At 56.4% G+C, this 20416-nt stretch overlaps 3 protein-coding genes across 6 annotated transcripts; 2 read left to right on the plus strand and 1 right to left on the minus strand.

Moving 5' to 3' along the window:
- Nucleotides 1-11: 11 nt before the first annotated feature.
- On the plus strand, nucleotides 12-1042 carry HDHD3 (haloacid dehalogenase like hydrolase domain containing 3). The gene has a single exon (XM_083876124.1). It carries the CDS (start codon nucleotides 205-207, stop codon nucleotides 919-921), a length of 717 nt encoding a protein of 238 aa, XP_083732250.1. The 5' UTR covers nucleotides 12-204; the 3' UTR covers nucleotides 922-1042.
- Nucleotides 1043-2263: 1221 nt separating this feature from the next.
- On the minus strand, nucleotides 2264-11446 carry BSPRY (B-box and SPRY domain containing). The gene is made up of 6 exons (XM_083876123.1): nucleotides 11413-11446; nucleotides 10235-10333; nucleotides 9120-9350; nucleotides 7705-7730; nucleotides 6492-6616; nucleotides 2264-2887 (listed from the first exon to the last, which is right to left on the minus strand). Exons 1-6 carry the CDS (start codon nucleotides 11434-11436, stop codon nucleotides 2361-2363), a joined length of 1032 nt encoding a protein of 343 aa, XP_083732249.1. The 5' UTR covers nucleotides 11437-11446; the 3' UTR covers nucleotides 2264-2360.
- A 103-nt stretch (nucleotides 11447-11549) lies between these two features.
- WDR31 (WD repeat domain 31) lies at nucleotides 11550-20395 on the plus strand. 4 transcript variants are annotated; one of them, XM_083875525.1, is made up of 12 exons: nucleotides 11559-11608; nucleotides 12699-12786; nucleotides 13821-13917; nucleotides 14584-14713; nucleotides 15106-15180; nucleotides 15732-15876; nucleotides 15960-16060; nucleotides 16830-16897; nucleotides 17263-17404; nucleotides 18296-18458; nucleotides 19825-20009; nucleotides 20049-20395. In XM_083875525.1, the coding sequence occupies exons 3-11, from the start codon at nucleotides 13871-13873 to the stop codon at nucleotides 19983-19985; spliced, it is 1032 nt and encodes a 343-aa protein (XP_083731651.1). In that variant the 5' UTR covers nucleotides 11559-11608; nucleotides 12699-12786; nucleotides 13821-13870; the 3' UTR covers nucleotides 19986-20009; nucleotides 20049-20395. The 4 variants fall into 4 exon arrangements, with proteins under 4 accessions (XP_083731650.1, XP_083731651.1, XP_083731652.1 ...); XM_083875526.1 differs by having other exon boundaries at nucleotides 19825-19970; nucleotides 20010-20395; XM_083875524.1 differs by having other exon boundaries at nucleotides 11550-11600; nucleotides 19825-20395.
- The last annotated feature ends 21 nt before the right edge of the window (nucleotides 20396-20416 follow it).

Here is a 20416-nt window from a genome sequence, read left to right on the forward strand (position 1 = left end):
GCCCCGGACACCCTCCCCGCTCCACCCCCGGTGCCCCGGCTCGCCCCGGCCCCGCAGACTTTGCCCCGGCACTCGGAGCAGGGTTTGCCGTCTCTCCATGCTGAGCCCGTTGGGGCCCTGAGCCCCGCCGGAGGGACAGTGACGCTCGTACCGAGGCGGACAAAGGGCGCTGTGATGTGACACTGTCCCGTTGGCTGCTGGGCCATGCTCAGGCTGCGCCTGCTGACCTGGGACGTGAAGGACACGCTGCTGCGGCTGCGGCAGCCCGTGGGCCAGAGCTACGCGGCCGAGGCGCGGGCCCAGGGCCTGCAGGTGCAGCCCGAGGCTCTGGGCCGCTCCTTTCGGGAGGTGTACGGAGCCCAGAGCCGCCGCTTCCCCAACTACGGCCACGGCCAGGGGCTCAGCTCCCGCCAGTGGTGGCTGGATGTCATCAAACAGAGCTTCAGGCTGTCGGGCGTGCAGGACGAGGCGGCGCTGGCGAAGGTGGCGGAGAAGCTGTACCGCGATTACTGCAGCAGCGACAACTGGGAGATGCTGCCGGGAGCCGCCGAGACCCTGAGGCGCTGCCGCCAGCTCGGATTCCGCATGGGAATCGTCTCCAACTTCGACAACCGGCTGGAAGTCATCCTGTCGCAGTGCGAGCTGCGGCAGCACTTCCAGTTCGTGCTCACCTCGGAGGCGGCGGGGGTGGCCAAGCCGGACGGGAGGATCTTCCAGCAGGCGCTGCGGCTCGGCGGGGCCCGGCCCGAGCAGGCGGCGCACGTCGGGGATGATTACAGCCGGGATTACCGGGCGGCCCGGGCCGTGGGCATGCACGCCTTCCTGCTGAGGACGGCCGGGCACGCAGAGGGGCCCGAGGTGCCCCCCGAGCACGTCCTGCCCACGCTCAGCCACGTCCTGGCTCGTATCGAGAAGGAGTAGCTGCTGCAGAGTGCTGAACTGAGATTTCTTGCTGCCAGCTGGGCAGGGAACAGCAGCGAGTCCGAGCTGCCTGTGGAGCAGGAGGAGTGTTCGTGCAATAAAATATTTTTGATGCCCAGCAGTGGAGCAGATGTGTTTCATGGCTTTAAAAACGCCACAGAAGAGGGTCAGCTGTGGTGTCTTCCCCTAACAGGGCTGGGACTGGGTCACTCCAGGGGCTCATGGAGGCAGAGAGTGAGGTTTATCCCTTCTCAGTCACCCCGAGGACAGGCTCAGGCATCCCCCAGTGCAAGGGAAGGTTTGCCCACACAGAGCACCCAGGATAGCCCTGCCCAAGCCCTGCACCCTCAGTGTACCCCGGCTTTGCCACCTCACCACCATCCCCCCCTCTCCCAACAGTGGTAGGCAGGCAGGAGGTGCCTGCAGGTCTCCTGGGAGCTGGGCAATTTATTTTAATCAATTGCCAATTAACAAACTTGACTGGTTTGAGTAGTGAGAAATAAATATGACCCTTTAAAGATTACTTTAAACCCCTTTCTCTATCTCAGGTCCAGGCCTACACCTCTCCCTCCTCTCTGCCATCAGCTCCCTGTGTTTGCAGCACGTTACCCTCAAACCCCACTCCCTTGAGACACTCAGTTTTGGTTTCTTTCTGCTGCTCTTTGCTTGTTCCTCTGCTTGGACATGGCCCCAGCCCCTCAGCAGTGCCCCTGTCCCAGCATGATTCCCCCCCAGGGAACAGCCCCCTGCACTGTCCCTGCTCTGCTTCTCCCAAAAGCATCTCCAGCTGTGTCCCAGTCAAGGAATCACAGAATCATTTAGGTTGGAAAAGACCTTTAGGATCAAGTCCAACTGTTCCCCCAACACCAGGCCTAGGCCACCATTAAACCATGTCCTCAAGTGCCACATCCACAACACCTTTTAAACCCCTCCAGGTATGGTGACTCCATCACTGTCCTGGGCAGCCTGTGCCAGAGAAATTTTCTCCACTATCCAACCTAAACTTCTCCTGGCACAACTTGAAGCTGTTTCCTCTGGTCCTTTCACTCTTGCTTGGGACCAGAGCCTGACACTCCCTGGCTCCACCCTCCTGTCAAGGAGCTGTAGAGCACATATGGAATGTCCCTTTTCACAGGCCTTCTCTCTGCCATTTCCCCATACATATCTCTCACTATTTCTCCTCTTTCCTCCAGCCCACCAGCAGACTGGGAAGCTGACTTTGGTGGGGCAGAAATGAAACAATTCACCCAGGAGCAGCTGGGCAATCCCAGACCCTCACCCCAGCACAGGGTGTAAGCTCTGGGATGAGAGGAAAGCTGCAGAAAACACAGAGGAACAGGTGTAGTGTGAAGGCAGGTGTTGTCTGAAGGCCCCTGGACACAGCCCAGAGCCCTGCCCGGGCTCCTTTCCCCCTGAGGCACCGTGCAGAGCACACACAGTCACAGCACCAGCGAGATGCTCTGGTGTGCCACGGCAAACACAGGGTACACGGGCTCCAGGAAGGGCTGGCGGTGGGAGAAGAGGATGGCACAGGAGTCGGGGTCGTAGAAAAGCAGCTCCCCCCCAGCAAAGTCCAGCAGGACCCCGATCTCTGTGGGGGCCTTGATCAGCTCCACGGGCTGGGGCTGCCCCGCGTGCAGGAACCGGAATTCTTTGTCGTAGCGTGAGAACACCCAGGAGACAGAGTTGAAACCCAGGCGCCCTTCGTTGGCAGAGCCCTTCCTGGGCACGGAGCTGTAGCAAACCCCCAGCTTGTAGGCACAGCTCTGCTCCACGCTGACCTTCCAGGCACACAGCCCCGAGTGGAAAGGTGCCGTGGCCAAAGCGTTGGGCCAGTGGTCAAACCGCTCGGGGCACTCCGAGTCCACCTTTGCCTTCTTGGGGCTGAAGGTCAGGGTTCTCTTGTCCTCTGACAGGCTGAGGTGGGGGCTCAGGGTTTTCTCATCGATGTGAATCTCCTGTGAGCCTGCAAGAGAAGCCATGGGGTGAGTACTGACTCAGTGGCCACCACCTGAACCACCTGAGGTAGTCATGGCCATAAGGAACACAAGCACAACCACCCTCTCCTCACACATCACTCCTGGGGCCCATCTGCACCCCAGGGTGACAGTGCTGGGGGCTCAGCCTGGGTGCCACAGCTCCTCCTCTCAGCCAGGGCCAGAACAAGGCACACACTCACCAGGCACCTCTCCACCTTGCATTAAAGGCCCTGCTCATCTTCCTCTGACCCTGGCCTGACCCCAGAGAACAGAACTCAGCAGGGTTTGGTTCACCCCACTTTTGGGAGAGGTCCAAACCTCGTTCCTGTCCTTTCCCACCCCCACGGTGGGTGAGCAGGACCTGGCTGCTCCTCCCCCATCCAGGGGAGCCAAGAGCCTGGCGAGACTGGGAGGGCTGTGAGCAGAAAACCTGCAAAGCCGGAAAAACAGGACTGCAGAGGGCTGGGCAGGGAAATCTCTTTCCTGCTACAAAGCCCCAGGTGTTTATCAAGCCACCCTCAGGGGCTGGGAGCAGCGTAGGGAGGTGGCAGCAGGCTTAAGAGCTCAGCATGGCTGTAACTGGATCTGGCTTTGCTGGGAAAGAAGAGGGTGCCCAGCTGCACAAAACCAGCCAGCAGCAGCCCAGGCTGGCCAGAGGACACGGCACTCACTGTGGGTCTGCACCACTTCATCATCGTGGAATCACAGGACTGTCAGGGCTGGAGAAGACCTCTAAGATCATAGTGCCCTGCCCTGGCTGCATGCTTCCCCCTGTGGGTCTGCAGGCTGTGGATTTGCACAAGTGTCCCTGAATTGGTGAAGCAGGTATGAGGCCGATGCCCACTGGACTCACCTGCTCCTGAGGAGTCCCAGTTCCCACCAGCAGGTGCCCCTCCTTGCCCTGCCTTCCTCCACCCTCACTTCATTCATTTTAGATCTCAAACCACCATGGAAACAGGGCTGGAGGGGTGATCCAGTGGCTCTCCCATCGCTGCCAGCAGCTCTACCCTGTCACACCAGCACCAGCCATTGCCCAAAACCCTCTTCTCAGCATCCAGCACAATGAGCCCTTAAAGAACCAAAACCCTCTGTCCAACATCCAGGACAATGAGCCCTTAAAGAACCAAAGGATGACCTCAACAGGGTCATCCCAGAGCCCAACCTGCTCCAGGACCCAGGTGAGTATCCCTCTAACAGCAAACAGCACAGCAGCAATGCTCCAAGCTTTCCTCAGGCTGCACCTGCCCAGCTGCTCCCTGGCAAATGAACCCAGGCTGAATTATCCCTTTGCAAATCAATGCCACACACCTGTGCATGTCAGGTAGGAGTTATTGCAAGCCAGAGTGAGCCCAAAGAGGAGCTGCAGCCAGGAGCTGCCAGCCTCCTTCAGCTGATGATTTATTTCCCACACAGCAGCCAAACCCGAGCTCTCCACAGGGTTCTGGGGCTGCCCACGCTGCTGGTGTGTGCAGGGCTGCTTTCCAGGAAGCCAAATGCTGCTCTGAATTCATAGAAAACAGAGCAGCAGCAGACTTTATCTTCCTCAGGCAGAAGGAGGGCACTGAACCTCCTTGTTGTGTAACACACAGCAAAGCCAGGGCTGCATCCTGGTGGTCCAGGCAGGGAAACACCACCCCAGGGACACCCACATTGCTTGGCTGGGGAATTGCAGTTCCAGGGGAGCATCTGAGGCAGGGGAAGTGCTGGCAAAGTAACAGCAGAGTAATTCAGAACAGCAAATTTTGCCCCTCACACGAGTGTTTTGTCATGATTAAATCTGGATTTTCACATGTAATTCTGATTGATGATTCTACTGGGAATTCATCTCAGCCCCAAGTTTCTCTGTGTCCTGTATCCATCAGGGTGGCCTTGGGACATGAGGGACAATAAATTCCCACAGTTAACAGCTCTGGGAAGGACATTTGTGTGAGCTGCAGCACATCTGACTGCTTTTAAAAACCCAAGTTCCCATGAACTGAGATCCCTCTCAAAGCAGTGACAGGGGGTTTACATCATCTCGTGGTGTAAGGAAGAAGCTGCCAACCCCAAAGAGAAGTGATGCAAAAGCCTGGATGCCAAGTGAAGGCATCAAAGGAATCATGTTTATTTTTGAGAGTGAAATGGAAGCCCTTTTACAGCTGCTTTCTAAGTTTTTTAAGAGGTTTTGGAGTGAGCAGTCAAGGCTTGGAATTTTCAGTTTTCAAGCAAATAAACAAGACAGCCACCTGCTCACCTGCCTTTGGGAGAAGGGACCACAGAGGGATATTTCACATTTCTGTGCCTTAATGCTGTTAACATTAAATCACTAAAGCTTGGTCCAGGGTGGCCTGTGGACTGATGAGATCCACAAGGACACACCAGGCATCCTCAGCATGCAGTAATGACATGTGAAATGTAACCACACACTCAAAAAACCCCAAAGAGAAGGAGATTCCTGTGTAATTAGTGCATCAGCACACCCACCACAAGAATTGAATGCCTGAAAGTCATTACAGTTCACAAAGACACTGTTGGGACAAGAATCCTTACAAAAACCCTGTCACAACAAAGAAAATTAGGGAAAGGCTTCCTGCTTGAGCTCTGAACATTGAGAACCTGCTCAACTGATTCTTTCAGGAGGAATTTCTTCCTGGAATGGGCTGTTAAATGCTGGAAGGGACTGCCCAGGGAGGTGGAGGCATGATCATCCCTGGGGGTGTCCAAGGCATGACAGGACATGGATCTGGGCTGGGTGATGAGCACAGGTTGGACTGGATGGTCTGAGAGTTCTTTTCCAACCTGAACAATTCTGGGATTCTGTGACACTGTCAATGTTTTACAGAAGCTGTGGAAAAACCACCCTAGGGATTGTTCACAAGGCAAATCACAAAAGATGTTGCCATCTCTGTGAAATAAAAAATCCATTTGAAATATTCTAACAACAGACTGAAAGCCAGAATAAAAGCAAACATTTCACAACCAGCCATTCAAGCACATCACAGCTGGAGGAAAAATGTCTTTTCCTGCTGAACACAGCCAGCACTAACCAGGTAAACCAGTCCCAGAGCCTGTCAGTGGCCTGGCAAATGCCTCAGCTGTACAGCAGGAGCTGGGCCAGAGCACAAACACCTCTAGAGCCACCAGCTCGTGCACAGCCACAATCTCAGCTCCTGATCAGAATGTTGCTGCATCTACTCACTGCCCTCAGCACTGGTCAGTCTCACAGACACCCCACAGATGAAATCACCCTCTCAAAGTCACCAGCAGCCCAATGCTAAATGCTGTGAACAGAGACTTCTGTGACAGCCTCACTGCTGTCGCCCAGAGAGCCAGGAAACAGCAAAAGAAACCACACAACGTTAAAGCCACAGTAAAGCTGATAAAACACACAATCTTTTCAAACTCCAGTTCTTCCCTGAGCCCCCACTGCAGCCTCTACACCTCCCACAGCTGCTGCTGCCTCCCTGAATGGGCTCCAAGAAACAAGTAAGGGCTGGGAGAGCACAGGAGCAGGACACAGAGAGGTTTGGACACAGCATGAGGGTGTTTCTCTGGGCATGAGTGAGGCTGCAGGAATCCCTGGAGCATGTGAGATGTGAGCAAGACACTGACCTGTGAGGCAGCAGAGCACAGCACAGGCCCACAGTCGATGCAGCAGTGGACTCTGAACACAGCTCTGATTAAAGTTTAACTTCAGGGACTCCTGTGGCTCCAAGATTCCCTCTGCCACCTCCGTCCTGGCAAAGGGAAACAGGAGTTGTGTCAAAATACAACAGTTTATTGTGCTGGGAGGTGTTTAAAAGATGACAAGGAGGTATGGCAGAGGTTAAAGAGGAGCTCTGGCTGCAGAGAGAGACCACAGCAGGGGTGTCTGGCCAGCTCTCAGCCTGAGTGGTACTTTGGGTTGGCTCTGCTCACAGCTCCTCCTGAGAGGCTGCAGTGTTGTAAAACACATCCCAGCAGCCTGAGTCAACAGCTCCTCACTCAGCAGACACAGGGTAAATAAATGTGTCTGAGAGCAGCCATCAGGGGAGCACAATGTGAATCAGAGTCCCCTCCATTGCCAGAGCCCCACGGTTTGGGCACAGAGCAAGTCAGGTTTGACCCAGCACAGAGCCAGGGGGTTGTTGGCACACACAGAGCTCCTGGTTATGAGGACAGACTGTGGCACAGGCTGCTGGGGATGTGCTCTGACACATTCCATACTCCCCACAGGCACAAATACCCCCACAGGCCCTCTTGGCAGAACAGTGAGAGCAGGGCCAGCACTCTCACAGCAGCCACAGAAATAAATGACTTAAATAAAATCAAATAGATGAAATAAAAACACAACCACCAAGGTGCTTCCTCGGGAAGGGCAGCTCAGCATCGCTGATAAGGCTGTTGGGGACACTGAGACCTGCACCTGGCTGTCCCTGCCTGTGCAGAGCTGGGGAGATGCTGTGCCAGGCACCCCAAGCGTGGAGCACAGACCATCCCACCTCCTGCCAACAGCCTGGCAAGCCCAGCCCAGCAAGCCCTGTGGTTTTCTAAGGAGCTGCAGAAGTTCCTTAAGAAGTCCATAAGCAAGGACTGCTGACCTGGGAAAGCACATGGAGCATGTTCCAGGTGCAGCACAGCACATGGAGCAGAGACAAGAGGCCACGCTGGCATCTCTGTGCTCTGTCCTTGCCCACAACAAAAGCAGCACAAGGGACAAAGGAGGTGCCACAGGGTGCCTGAGTCAGAGCACACAGCACAGGAGCTGTGGCTGTGCAGGTGTGGAGCAGGAGCAGGGAAAGCTTGCAGCAGGGTCAGGGAAAGGATCAGCAGAGCTGGTACTGACCTCTCGAAGATTTCTTGTTCTGCACTCTGGGGACAAGGAGAGAAAGAGTCATCACACCTTCAATCCCCACAGAAGAACACCCCAAACACAGCAAACCCAGGACCTGGGGAGCAGTGTCCCCCTTCCTGACCCACAGAAGCCACCCCTCACCCCAACCCCAGCCCTGGGGAGAAGCAGGAGCATCCAAGATCCATTTTCTTCAGCTGCAGCACTTCCCAACTCAGAAAATGAGTGAGAATGGCTGAAGGCAACGCATTGCACGTGTGGCTGGGGCACTGCCTGCTGTCCCCTCTCTGTCCCCAGCCCACTAGGGCAGGCTGCAGGAACAGCCTGTGCTCCCAGCAAACAACCCCAGGGCTTACAGCAAAGGAGGGAGGCTGCAGAGGCTTTAAGCCAAGAGTGAGGTGACCTTATAGTGAGTCCCACTTGTTTCTGTACCTGCTGAGCATGAGGCACTCTCAAGGTACAGCAAAGTGATAAGAAAATACCTGATCCCTGCTCAAATCCAAGCAGTGCACTTTGCATGCCTTCAGCTTTCCTGTGGCATGGCATGTGTTGACTCCAGATAGGCACAAGTACCAACACCAACAAGCCAAGGTGGAGAACACATGAACCCCTAATTCCTTCCCAAAAGGAGAAACTGAGGGTGTGGCTGTTCTCTGCCACAGGCAGCTGATGGATCCTGCTCTCCAACCTCTCCTCTTTGTGGTGCAGCTACAGCCCAGCACACTGAGCTTCTGGGGCAGGAACTGCCTTTCCCACCACAGGAACATCTGCCCTCCTTCCATGGGATGGGATTGGGTCTGCTTTCCAACCCAAGCTGCAGTTCCCTTCCTCACAAATTTACACGTGGGAACAGTGCAAGGCAGAGGTCCTGCTCACATCTAAAATGAGAGGAATTATTTGGGTGAACCCAGATGATTCAATAACCAGAGAAGGAACTGAGCAAGGGGAAGCACAAGCTGCTTTGCACGGTGAATATCCCTAACAGGGCTCAGCCAGGCTGCACAGGGGCTTTCCAGAAGAGCTGCAGGTGTTTTTAAGGGTCAGTTTTGATTAAAACTAGAAAACTGGTGGCACAACTAACTGTTGTAAGAGCAGCTCACAACCCAGAGCTGTCAAGCTTCAGGGCAACTACAAGCCTAAGGCTTTGAGACCTGAACCTGGGTGGTTCTGGACCTCATTGCAAGCAAGAGCAGGATCAGGCAGAGCAGATGCTCTAGGAACCACCAGGAAACCACAGGGGCTTATCAGCATCAGGTCAAAGAGATTCCCTGAGCCAGACCTGCAAATGTTTATCCTGTCCACCTCTGCCTCCCTGCTGTCAGCACAGCAGCTGCTGCTGAACGCTGCACTGAAATCCCGCAACAAAAAAGAGCAGCTCAGCTCAGGGCTGCCTCCCTCCCAGCACTCACCAGCAGGCTCTGGTCATCCAGGTTGGTGATCATGTCCACCAGGTATGTGCGGAGGGCACCCAGCTTGTGCAGAGCCTCTGTCCAGTGCACCTGCTGGGTGAGGATGCTCTGGTGTGCCCTCTCTTCCTCGGCGTGCACCTTCTCCAGCAGCTGCTGCTCCTCGTTCTCGCAGGCCTTTCCCACCAGGAGCAGCCTCTGGATCACCAGCTCCCGCGCCGCGCTGGCCGCGCTCTGCAGCAAGGACATGGCAGTGGTGTCAGCCCCAGCCCTGAGGGGAGCCCCAGCTGCTTCTCCCACCTCTCCTGGGGCTCAGCCACTTGTGCTGCTCTGTTAACTGAGCTCAGGCCACGGCATACTGTGCTACCTGGCTCCAAAGCACTCCCAAACCTGCCCACTGCCTCCTCAGACAGCCCCGGGACCTAAGTGACAACCTGCGAGGGACCAGAGTCCTGTCCCTCTGAAAACTGAAACAGCTGAGAGTGTTCAGCCCGAAGAAAAGATGCCAGGGAGGACTTAGAGCCCCTTCCAGCATCTAAAGAGGCTCCAGGACAGCTGGAGAGGGACTTGGGACAAGAGCCGGGAGAGACAGGACAGGAGGGAATGACTTCCCACTGCTAGAGGGGAGGGATGAATAGGATATTGGGAAGAAATTTTCCCTGCAAGAGTGGTGAGGCTTTGGCACAGGGTGCCCAGAGAAGCTGTGGCTGCCCCTGGATCCCTGGAAGTGTCCAAGGCCAGGTTGGGTGGAACTTGGAGCACCCTGGGATAGTGGGAAGTGTCCCTGCCCTTGGTAGAGGGTTGGAACTGGGTGGTCTTTAAGGTTCCTTCCAACCCAAACCAATCTGGGATTCTGTGATTCTATCACTGTCCTTTGTCCTCACCCTCAGTGACAGCAAGGAACAAACAAACCCAGGAATTCTAAGGCACCGATCCTGATTGTTGTACATTCGCACCATTGTCTGCGCCCATTTCTTAAGCAAATGAAGCAAGAATTCCAGGCACACCGCGGCACTCCATTTCCACCGCCAGCATCCCGTTTTTCCCCCAGCCCGGGAGCTGAGCATCCCTGGCGGGCAGGGAGCAGGGAGCGGGCAGGGCCAGCCCCGGGGACTCACCAGCACCGCCTGGTCCTTGGCGGGCAGCACCTGCTCCACGTGCCGGGCGATGGCCGCGCTCTGCAGCTGCAGCCGCTCGCAGCGCTCCACCAGCTTGTTCTGCGACACCGAGAGGCCGGGGATGGATGCGGGGCTGGATGGGGCCCCGAGCCCCCGGCAGCCACCCCAGAGAGAGCCCCTTCCCCACGGGGGACCCATGAACAGCCCTACACCTGCCAGGAGCCCTCCAGAGCCCCCATCGCCATCCCTGGGTGGGCGCACACCCGCCAAGGGGTCCTTTAGAGAACCGAGCCCGCTCTGGGAACCGCCCGCATGGCCCCACACCCTGCCAGGGACCCCACACACCCCCAGGGACCCCCACACACACCTAGGGACCCCACACCCTGCCAGGGACCCCACACCCTGCCAGGGACCCCAATACACTTCCAGGAACCCCACACACACCCAGGGACCCCCAAGATCTCACAGCTCCCGAGGCACTCCCATACCCCGCCAGGGACCCCTGTGGCCCCATACCCCCACCGGGACCCCACAGACCCCTAGGGACCCCCTATTTCCCCAGGGACCCCCGCACACCCCCAGGGACGCTCATACCCACCCAGGAGCCCTTATAGCCCCCAAGACACCCGCCCGGACCCCCCGTCCTGCCAGAACTCCCCGGAGCCGCCCCCAGCCCCGGGTTGCCCTCAGTCCCCCGGGCTCCCCTCAACTCCAGGCTTCCCTCAGTCCCCGGGCTCCCCTCAACTCCAGGCTTCCCTCAGTCCCCCGGGCTCCCCTCAACTCCAGGCTTCCCTCAGTCCCCGGGCTCCCCTCAACTCCAGGCTTCCCTCAGTCCCCGGGCTCCTTTCAATCCCCCGGGCTCCTCTCAGCCCCGAGGTCCCCTCGGTCCCCGGGCCCTCCTCAGCCCCGGGTTCCCCTCAGCCCCCCGGGCTCCCCTCAACTCCAGGCTTCCCTCAGCCCCAGAGCCGCCCTCAGTCCCAGGTTCCCCTCAGCTCCCTGGGCTCCCCTCAGCCCCCCGAGTTTCCGTCAGTTCCGGGCTCCCCTCAGTCCCCCGGGCTTCCCCTCATCCCCGGGCTCCCCCTCAGCTCCCTTCAGTCCCGGGCTCCCTTCAGCCCGGGGCTCCCCTCAGTCCCCGGCTCCCCCCAGCCGGGCCGGGCCGGGTCCCGGCGCTCACCCACCCTCAGCCGCTCGGCCCGGGCCATGCTGTGCCCGCACCTGCCGCGGGGGTGGCGGCCCCGCCCGGCCGCGTTCCCGGCTCCCGGCTGGGCTCCGCCCCGGCCCGGCCCCGCCACAGCCGGCAGCGGGCGGCGGGACGGGCGGGACAGGCGGTGCGGGCGGGACGGCGCCGGGGCCGGGGCCGGGGCCGGTGAGTGAGTGCGCGGCGGGGCCGGGCCGGGCCGGGCCGGGCCGGGTCGGGGCACGGGGCTGCCCCAGCGCGGGACGCGGTTCTGCACAAAGCTCTCCTCACAAACCTTTCCCCAGGGCTGCCCAGCCTCGCCCCTGCCGGTGCTGCCATGGCACCTGAGGGGCTCCCTCGGGACGGTCCCTCACAGGGACAGCCCCATCCATGGGGGCACGGGATGGTGCCATTGACCCCACAGGGACACCCCCATCCACAGGGACATGGGATGGTCCCATTGACCCCCACAGGGTCAACCCCATCACATTGACCCCACAGGGACCAGGGATGGTCCCATTGACCCCAGAGGGACCTGGGATATTCCCATTTAACCCCACAGGGACACCCCCATCCATAGGGACCAGGGATGCTCCCATTGACCCCAGAGGGTCACCCCCATCACATTGACCCCACAGGGACCAGGGGTGCTCCCATTGACCCCACAGGGACCAGGGGTGCTCCCATTGACCCCACAGGGACACCCCCATCCACAGGGACATTCCCATTAAACCCCACAGAGCCACCCCCAAGCATAGGGACACAGGATGTTCCCATTGACCCCACAGAGCCACCCCCATCCACAGGGCCCTGCCAGCACCACCGTGGGGTCACCCCCAGCTCCAGGAACCCAGGCTGTCCCCCATTCTCCCCAAAGCCAAACCCTCTCCCTGAAGGGATGCTTATTCCCCCCTGGGGATGGGGCAGCTCTGCTGGGCTCCCTGTGCCCCTGCTGTGGTTGTTGACATTCCCTATCCCACGGTACAGGTTTCACAGACAGCTGGAGGCAGCAGCGTGGCTTATTTTTCAAAAGCAATTCATTAAAAAAAAGTGTTTGATTTCTGTCAAACAATGAATTTGAGGGGAAAGGAGGATAAGCATGAAATTCAGGTGGAGGTGAAGCTTGGTGTGGATCAGTTGTTGTGGGATCTCTGAGTTTTTAGAGCTTTGTGGTGGAGCAGCTGATGGATAAACGTGTGTTGGGATAAGACAACAAAACCTCGGATTAACATCCTGCCTGAGCACTGTGCTCATCCAGGATGCAGAAAAATCTGTTCTTTCTTGCAGTGAGAACAGTGAGACACACAGGACGAAGCTCCAACATTCCCTGCAGCCTCCCCTGGCCTCTGGCAGCTCCCTGTGAACTGATGTGCAGGTAGGGATGAACATTAACTAACTGTGGGTTGGAAACAGTAACCATCAGAATTAAAAACTCAGAATTCCCGCCTTAGTTTTCCCTCCAATCTCATTTTGCAACTTCCAGGGTTCTCCCATTCTCAGAGAAAAATCACTTTCCTGATGGACTGAAATGATCAGAGCACTCAGTCTGACTGAAAGAATAAATTGCCAAATTATCACAGCCCCTCAGCTGTGAGACTGATCATTCCTCACATCTTTGGGACATGCAAACTCATGGATAGAACAGCAGGAGATTAACTGGGTATTACTAATTGCTAATCACAAAGGCTGTCAGGGTAAAATTAGAAAGGGAATTTTGTAGAAACCCCAACCTCTTTTGCTCAGTGCTTCCAAGATTTGGTTTTCACTTTTTTTTTGTGGGCAGAACCTTCAAGCATTTTTTTTGCTGGAAAAAGCAGGTTGGGTTGTTTTTGGTTTTTTTTCCCTGATTTTGATTAGCAAATTCTACAGCCACAGAAGATGGGCATGCCAGCAGCCTAAATCCAATTAGTGTGCCTCGAGCTGAGCAGCTGCCAGTTATTGTCTGTGACAATTCACTATCACTGACACTGGTTTCTGCTCAGTCTGTGACCTGTGAGGACACTGGGGGAGATGCTGCTCCCTCACCTGGATGGATCTGGCTGTGCTGAGCCCTCAGGAGGGACAGGGAAACAGCCTTCACCATCCAAAAACTGGGCTCTCCAGGGTTTATGGAAGTCCAGAGCAGATCCAGGAGTAAGAGGAGGTGTAAAGAATGACAGGCAGCAGCTCCATCTCTGCTGTGGCCTCACCAAGTTGGGCATTTTTAAGCTCAGTTTGGTGTCCCAGTGACCTCACCCTTTTGCTGGCTCTGCTCTAAGCTAAAGGTTCCACTCAGGACATCCAGATATCTCCTCCTCTGAGGTTTTCTTCTTACTCTGGATGGAGTTAGGATGTAGATAACATATTAGCAGCCCCTAATCCTGTGTGTGTGACAAACCCCCTGGTGATGCTGTGTCCCCTCACCCACAGGTGCTGATGTGACACCACTCACCCACCACTGCCTGCTCCTTGCCAGGGCTATGGGGAAACTGCAGAGTAAAATCAACTTCCACACGGCCAAATACAGGTAAAGTAATGCTGGGAGATCAGGTCTTGTTAATAAACCAGGTGAGAGAGTGAAGAGTGAGCACTAATGACCAGACAATATTGAATCCGGTTTTCATTTCTTAAGTCTGTTCAGCTTCTTTGGAGGACTGAAATCCCAAATGTTGGGCACAGGAATGGCCAAGCACATAACCATGGCCAGTGTTTGTGCTCTGTGATGGCTGAGGCAGAGCTCTGAAGGGGAGCAGCTCCAGGAGTGGCTCTTTGGCCCAAATACCCAAACTGCTTTGTTGTGTGTTCTGAGCCTGTCACCAGCTTTCATGGCCAAGATGAAACAATTCAGTCCCTGGCAGCAGGGAGAGGGATCTGTGCCTGGAGAGCAGCACAGGGTGGTAACAGGGGGGAATCATGGGCAAGGAGGTATCACAGCAAAGAGCAGCAGAGCCTGATCCATGTCAGTGACTGTGGAGGCTGCTGAGGCCAAAATCTCTTTTATTCTTTGCACCAGCACAGAGTGAGCAACAATTAAATATTCAGCAGTTCTAGAGCTGGGATAGCTCTGCTCCATCTCACTCACAGCCTCCCTCTGGCTTTTTAAGACAAGATATCATGTCAGAAGATGCCAGAGGTGCCAGGACATGGAACCCTGGGCTCTGCAGGTCCCAGTGCTGTCCCTGTTCCCCTGCAGGGCCGACGGCTCCGTGGGACAGGCAGGACCCTCTGGCGCCTCCCAGCAGCACAGCCCCGCTCACACCGGCTCTGTCACCTCGGTGGCTGCTCTCAAACCAGACCTGTGTGTCTCAGGAGGAAGGGATAAGGTGAGGTATCCACCCCTGGGACAGGAAAATATATCCACAGCTTCAAAAATAAGGTTGAAATGTGAGCTTTGGACATTTCCGTGGATGGTAGCTGGGTTGGTCCCTGGATTTAGAAAGGAGAAATGAGCTGAGAGTGAGGGCACACACTGAAGCACATGGAATCAAATTTTGTGACCTGCAAATGCTCCCACCCAGGCTTGGGATCACCAGACTGACTCTTACATCACCTGTCTGTAAGGACAGCTGTACACACTCTAGGAGCTGAAAACCAGAGGAGCCTGTTCCCTGTCCTGTGCACTGTGCACAAATCTTGGTATGACATAACCAGGGATGTTAAAACCCCCCCTGCCCTGCTCTGGTGCTGACCCCTGTCCCTGTCCCTGTCCCTGCAGAGCGTGGCCGTGTCCAGCTGGAGATCTGGGGCTGCCCTGCACCGCTTCACCGGCCACCAGCGCGAGGTCACCAAGGTGAGCTCCAGGCCCTCCCTCAGCAGCTGGGGGGCAGGAATGATGGAGCACTGCTCTGTCATCCCCACAGAAAGGTGGGAGCAGGGTATTCCTGGTATCCAGCTGGGGATGGTTTGGCTTCATGACCTCAAAGGTCTTTTCCAAACTTAAACGATTCATGATTCTGGGATTGGAACACAGCAGGTTTTTCCCAAGGTCCCAACAGATACTTTTGGAAGCAGCATGGAGTGTTGCATCCAGACTAAACAGGGCTGCAGGAGGTCTGCATGTGAGCTTGTCTTCCCCTCCAAGAGACTGTAGCAAAAGCTCAGGATGAACTGTGCACTGGCCTAATTCAGGATTGTAAGGAAGTCTTCCTGTAAAATGAATGGTTTCTAAGAACAAGAGAGCACCCATCCACCATCCCAGGCTCTGGAGGGATGAGGACAGAGTTGGGAGGTTAGGTTCTCCCTAATCATGTTCCTGTTCATGTTGGGCTGTGACAGGACAGCAGCAGAGTTGTGCTTTCCCTGGGTGGGAAGATGAGCAGCTTCTCCTTCTGGTCCCTGCAGGTCACCTCAGCCCTTGACTCCAGCAGAGTTTTCAGCGCATCCCGGGACAAGACAGTGATGATGTGGGAGCTTCACAGGACTTCAGGGCCAAGCCAGCACTTCCCAGGCCATGACCTGGTTGTTACTGGGCTGGCTGTGAGCCCAGGTGAGGGACAGCACTCTCCCAGTCCCCAGGGACTGACTGACAACGTTTCCTGCCTTGTTTCTGATGTTAACTTGTGTTTGCAGATGCCTCAAAGCTGTGCACGGGCTCCCGGGACAACACCGTGTGCAAGTGGGACACTGAGACTGGGGAGTGTCTGGGCAGAGCTGCAATCTCCAGGAATCTGGTAGGATCTGCTGTTCCATCCTCTGTCTCCCTGCCTACATGGTTATTTCACACATGGGGCTGTGCAGAGAGAATTTGCTGGGAGCTTGGTGCTGAAGGGAGCCCTGGGGACACTGTGCACCTGGGCAGGCTCAGCTCGAGGCTGGTTCCTCTTCTCCAGGTAACAAACCAAGGAGTACAAAGGTACCAGGGGATTCATGGCAATTTATCAATGCTCTTAGAGCTGTTTGGAAGCACACAGAGTCACGGAATCACTGAGGTTGGAAAAGACCTGTAAGACAGAGTCCAGCCATTCCCCAACACTGCCACAGCCACCACTAACTCATGTCCCCAAGTGTCACATCTACCTGTCTTCTAAATCCCTCCAGGGATGGTGACACTCCACCTGTGCCAAAGCCTGACCACCCTTTCAGCAAAGAAATTTTCCCCAATATCCAACCTAAACCTCCCCTGGCACAACTTGAGGCCATTTCTTCTCATTGGTTGTTCCCTGGGAGCAGAGCCTGACCCTGACCTGGCTGCACCCTCCTGTCAGGGAGCTGTGGAGAGGCAGAAGATCCTCCTGAGTTTCCTTTTCTCCAGGCTGGATGAGCCCTGTGCAGTGGGACTGGGGTTTCTGTAGGGGAGCAGAAAATGTCCTCATCCAACATTTCCAGCTCCCAACCCTGCAGGAGGAGGGAGAGGATGGGAGCTCAGTGGTTCCATCCTCAGGCAGACACAGCCTGGGCTGCACTCAGAGGTGGCTCCTGCTCACCATTCCCTTTCCACAGGTCACACACCTCTGCTGGGTTCCTGGGGAGCCTTATGTCATCCAGACCTCAGAGGATAAAACCACCAGGTAAATTCTCCCTGTGGCCTCAGGGAAGGGAGGTACAGCCCAAGGCACTGTGGCTGTTGTGTGGTTGGTTGACATGACCACTAAAAGCCACCTGCCAGCTCACCTGGGAGTGCAATGTCCAGCCAGGGACAGGGGCTGGGAGCAGCACTGGGGTGGTGACTGTGGGTGAGAAGGAGAATCTGTGAGAAAGAATGATGGAGAATGATCCAGCAGGGATAAATGTGGAGATGCAGGGAGAGCTGGGGAGCAGCCAGGGCAGAGCCGGGGTGTGCGGGAGGGCACAGAGGGAATCCATCGTGGCGATGGATGTCTCAGGGTGTCTCAGGGTGTCTGAGGGTGTCCTCACCCTCTGCTGTTCCCTGCAGGGTGTGGGACAGCCGGGAGCTGCAGGTGGCACACACGTTCCCAGCCAAGCAGCACATCCAGACGTGCTGTGACGTGAGCCAGGACGGCCGGTACTGCCTGAGCTGCAGCAGCGGCTCTGCCGGCCACGGCGCCGAGGCCACCGTGAGTCCCGGGCTCCTCTTCCCTTCCCTCCCTGCTCCCTGCACACAGCCCTGCTCAAGGCTCTGAGTGCTCCCTCCCTGCTCCCTGCACACAGCCCTGCTCAAGGCTCTGAGTGCTCCCTCCCTGCTCCCTGCACACAGCCCTGCTCAAGGCTCTGAGTGCTCCCTCCCTGCTCCCTGCACACAGCCCTGCTCAAGGCTCTGAGTGCTCCCACTGCTGTCTCGCTGCCTGTCCCTTTGGGGAGTTTCTGCTCAGGGAATATCAGCAGTCATTCTTCCTGATTAAACCACTGGGATTTGCCCCGTCCCTGGAAGTGTCCAAGGCCAGGCTGGATGGGGCTTGGAGCAGCCTGATCTAGTGAGTGGCATCTGTGCCCATGGCAGGGTGTTGAAACTCTTTAAGGTTCCTTCCACCCCAAACCAGTCTGGAATTACATTTCAGTAAAACACACAGGGAAAAAGCAATGGATGGCATTGAGAAACACAAGGTTCTTGCAGAAAGCCTGTAAGAGATCCCTTGCTTCAGGTGTTTCCAAACCAGGGATTCAATCCTGCAGAGTTTCAGCTCTGTGTGTGAGGATCAAGAGGATTAAACTCTCCCATCCCAGGAGGGGCAGGGCTGAGGATGGGAGCAGGCTGGACACTTCTTACCTGCCTGCACAGTCTTGGCTTGCTGGCTCTAATGGCTGTGCCCATGTGCTCAGTCACCAGTGGTGAAAATCCTTTGGCCTTTGATGTTCTCCAGGACTGTGAGCCTGAGCAAGGACCAGGGCAGTAGCCATGGTACTCTGAGCATTGTTGAGGAGCTCTTTATCCCAACCCACCTTCCTGTCCTGGTAAAACAACTCCGTGCTGGCAGAGCTGGGGCTCTACGACTGCCTGTTTCCTGCAGCTCTGGGACCTGAGGCAGACCAGGGGCCGAGTGTGTGAGTACAAAGGGCATTTCCAGACCACCACCTCGTGTGTGTTCCTGCCCCGGGGCCCTGCCCTCGCCCCCAGCATTGCCACATCCTCCAGCGACAGCACCGTCAAGGTTTGGGACCAAAACACTGCAGGTAGGGGAGGCTCCTGCCCACTCTGAGCTCCTTTCTCCTAGATAACAAACCCACTTCCCTCAGTTCTGTCTCCTGGTGGTGATGGGCAGAGTGAGTGCTGCAATCTCTGGGGTTTACTCTGAGCCAGCTGCAGGGCAGGGTGGAGAAATGCCCCAGGGCAAATTCAGGGCTCAGCAAACATGAAAGAGCTGCATGTCAGAAATGACAGGGATCTTCCCTCAGCTAAGAGGTAAAATTACCAGGCAGCTTTTAAAGATATATCTGAGTTAAGCCATGAAAGGACAAAGGATAAAAAGAAAAAAAAAAAAAGAAAAAAACAGGAGAAGTCCAGAGATTGCTGCAGGTACAAATAGAAGGTTGTAAGGAATATATATGTAAATATATATATAAATTTGTGCTGGAGCACAGAGGGCTGGTCAGCCAACACCCTCATTTTGGTGTCCTCTTGGAGGAGAATCGTGGGTGTTTTGGGGTTAAACCTGGAGGTGAGGGTGAGTCCCTCCCTGAGCTGGACACAAAGGGGTTTGTTTGCCTGCCAAGCCCTGCCCTGGCAGCAGGTTCTTGGTAACCCTTGAGCTGCAGGCAGAGACCTCCTGGGAGCTGTTCAGGTTCACAGCATGAGACACTCCCCGGGGCTAAGCCCCTCTCCAAGGGAACTCAGTTAAGATGGGATGAAAATAGAAAGGTGAGGCTCTCCTGCAGAGAAAGACCTTCTGTTCTCTTACCTGTTCCTTTGCCTGCTGCCTGTGCATCCAAGGTGCCTGTGGGGCTGGCAGCAGCCTTGATCCTCTTGCCTTCCCAGCTGGGTGAGCCATAATCCAGCTGCTCTGGGAAGGGTGCAGGTCACCAGGAGAGGCAGCTGCCTGTGGGCCCAGGCCAAGAGCAGCTCAGCCTGGGGGCTCTGCACAAACTGTCTCAGGGGGTTTAATAACACACACAAAGCAAAAGGCTAAGGTGGCACTGGATACTCTAAATCTTATTTCTCTTTCCTTTTTGGAGATTGATCAGAACCGTGTGGTGAGTGTAGCACAGCACTTAGGAAAGCTAAGAAATTTGGGAGAAAAGGGGGTGTTGGAAATGGCTCCAGGCACAGCCTGCAGCTCTGCCCAGTGGGGGCTGTAGGTCCATCCAGCCCTGGTTCCTGTCCCTGACCCCAGTCTGGATCCCTGTCAGCCCCTGCCTGACCGGGCACTGCACAGGGGTGAGAGGCTCTTCCAGGGCACATCCCAATGTGTTGGATGTGTGGATCCAGCACAGCGAGGGCAGCACCTCACCCACCTCAGAGCCCGGGGGTGGGAGATCGGTGTGGCTTTGCCTCATCTCATCAACCCAACACCCCTCCCTTGTCCCTTCCCTTCCCCTGCAGCCTGCCTGGCCACGCTGTGCCTGGAGGGCTCGGGCCCGCTGGCCTCGCTGGCCGCCTGCGACAGCTCCACGCTGCTCTGCGCCAGCGCCAACTCCGGCATCCACGTCCTGCGGCTGGGCGGCGGCCCCGAGCCCGCCCTGCGGGAGGTGGCAGCGTTCTGAGCACTGTCACTGTCCCGGGAGGAGGTGGCAGCGTTCTGAGCACTGTCACTGTCCCAGGAGGAGGTGGCAGCATTCTGAGCACTGGAACCCCCTGTCACTGTCCCAGAAGGGGATGTGACCCCCAGAGCTCCCCTGACAGTGGGCAGCAGGGACTCCGTGCCTGTGGGACAGGCAGCAGGCTGGGGGAGTTGCTGGGTTTGTAGGTGGCAGGGAGGGATCAAAGCTGTCCAGGAGAAAAGCCAAACCCTGGGAGCCTTCAGGCCAAGCTCTTGCTCCCGACTGAGTCTCCTGCATTCTCCTTAAAAGCCTCCCTGCCACCAGAGGCATGAGATGAGATGCCAGGTCCAAGGAACAGATACTTGAGCACCAGGCTGAGCACAGACCAGAGGAGACTGCAATTAAATAATTCTTCTGTGTTAGTTGCTGGCCTC

The sequence above is a fragment of the Zosterops lateralis genome (assembly GCF_965231275.1).
Source record: "Zosterops lateralis genome assembly, chromosome: 20".
Lineage (NCBI taxonomy): Eukaryota > Metazoa > Chordata > Aves > Passeriformes > Zosteropidae > Zosterops > Zosterops lateralis.

Excerpts from the sequence above, each read along its gene's own strand:
- HDHD3 (XM_083876124.1), top strand. The coding sequence starts at position 205 with ATGCTCAGGCTGCGCCTGCTGACCTGGGACGTGAAGGACACGCTGCTG.
- BSPRY (XM_083876123.1), bottom strand. The coding sequence starts at position 11,436 with ATGGCCCGGGCCGAGCGGCTGAGG. Across the intron at positions 6,617-7,704 it reads GAACAAGAAATCTTCGAGAG|GACGGAGGTGGCAGAGGGAA; the intron begins GTCAGTACCAGC and ends TCCCTTTGCCAG. Across the intron at positions 2,888-6,491 it reads TGTGCTCTGCTGCCTCACAG|GCTCACAGGAGATTCACATC; the intron begins GTCAGTGTCTTG and ends CTTCTCTTGCAG.
- WDR31 (XM_083875524.1), top strand. The coding sequence starts at position 13,871 with ATGGGGAAACTGCAGAGTAAAATCAACTTCCACACGGCCAAATACAG. Across the intron at positions 15,877-15,959 it reads TGGGCTGGCTGTGAGCCCAG|ATGCCTCAAAGCTGTGCACG; the intron begins GTGAGGGACAGC and ends TTGTGTTTGCAG. Across the intron at positions 16,898-17,262 it reads TCAGAGGATAAAACCACCAG|GGTGTGGGACAGCCGGGAGC; the intron begins GTAAATTCTCCC and ends TGTTCCCTGCAG.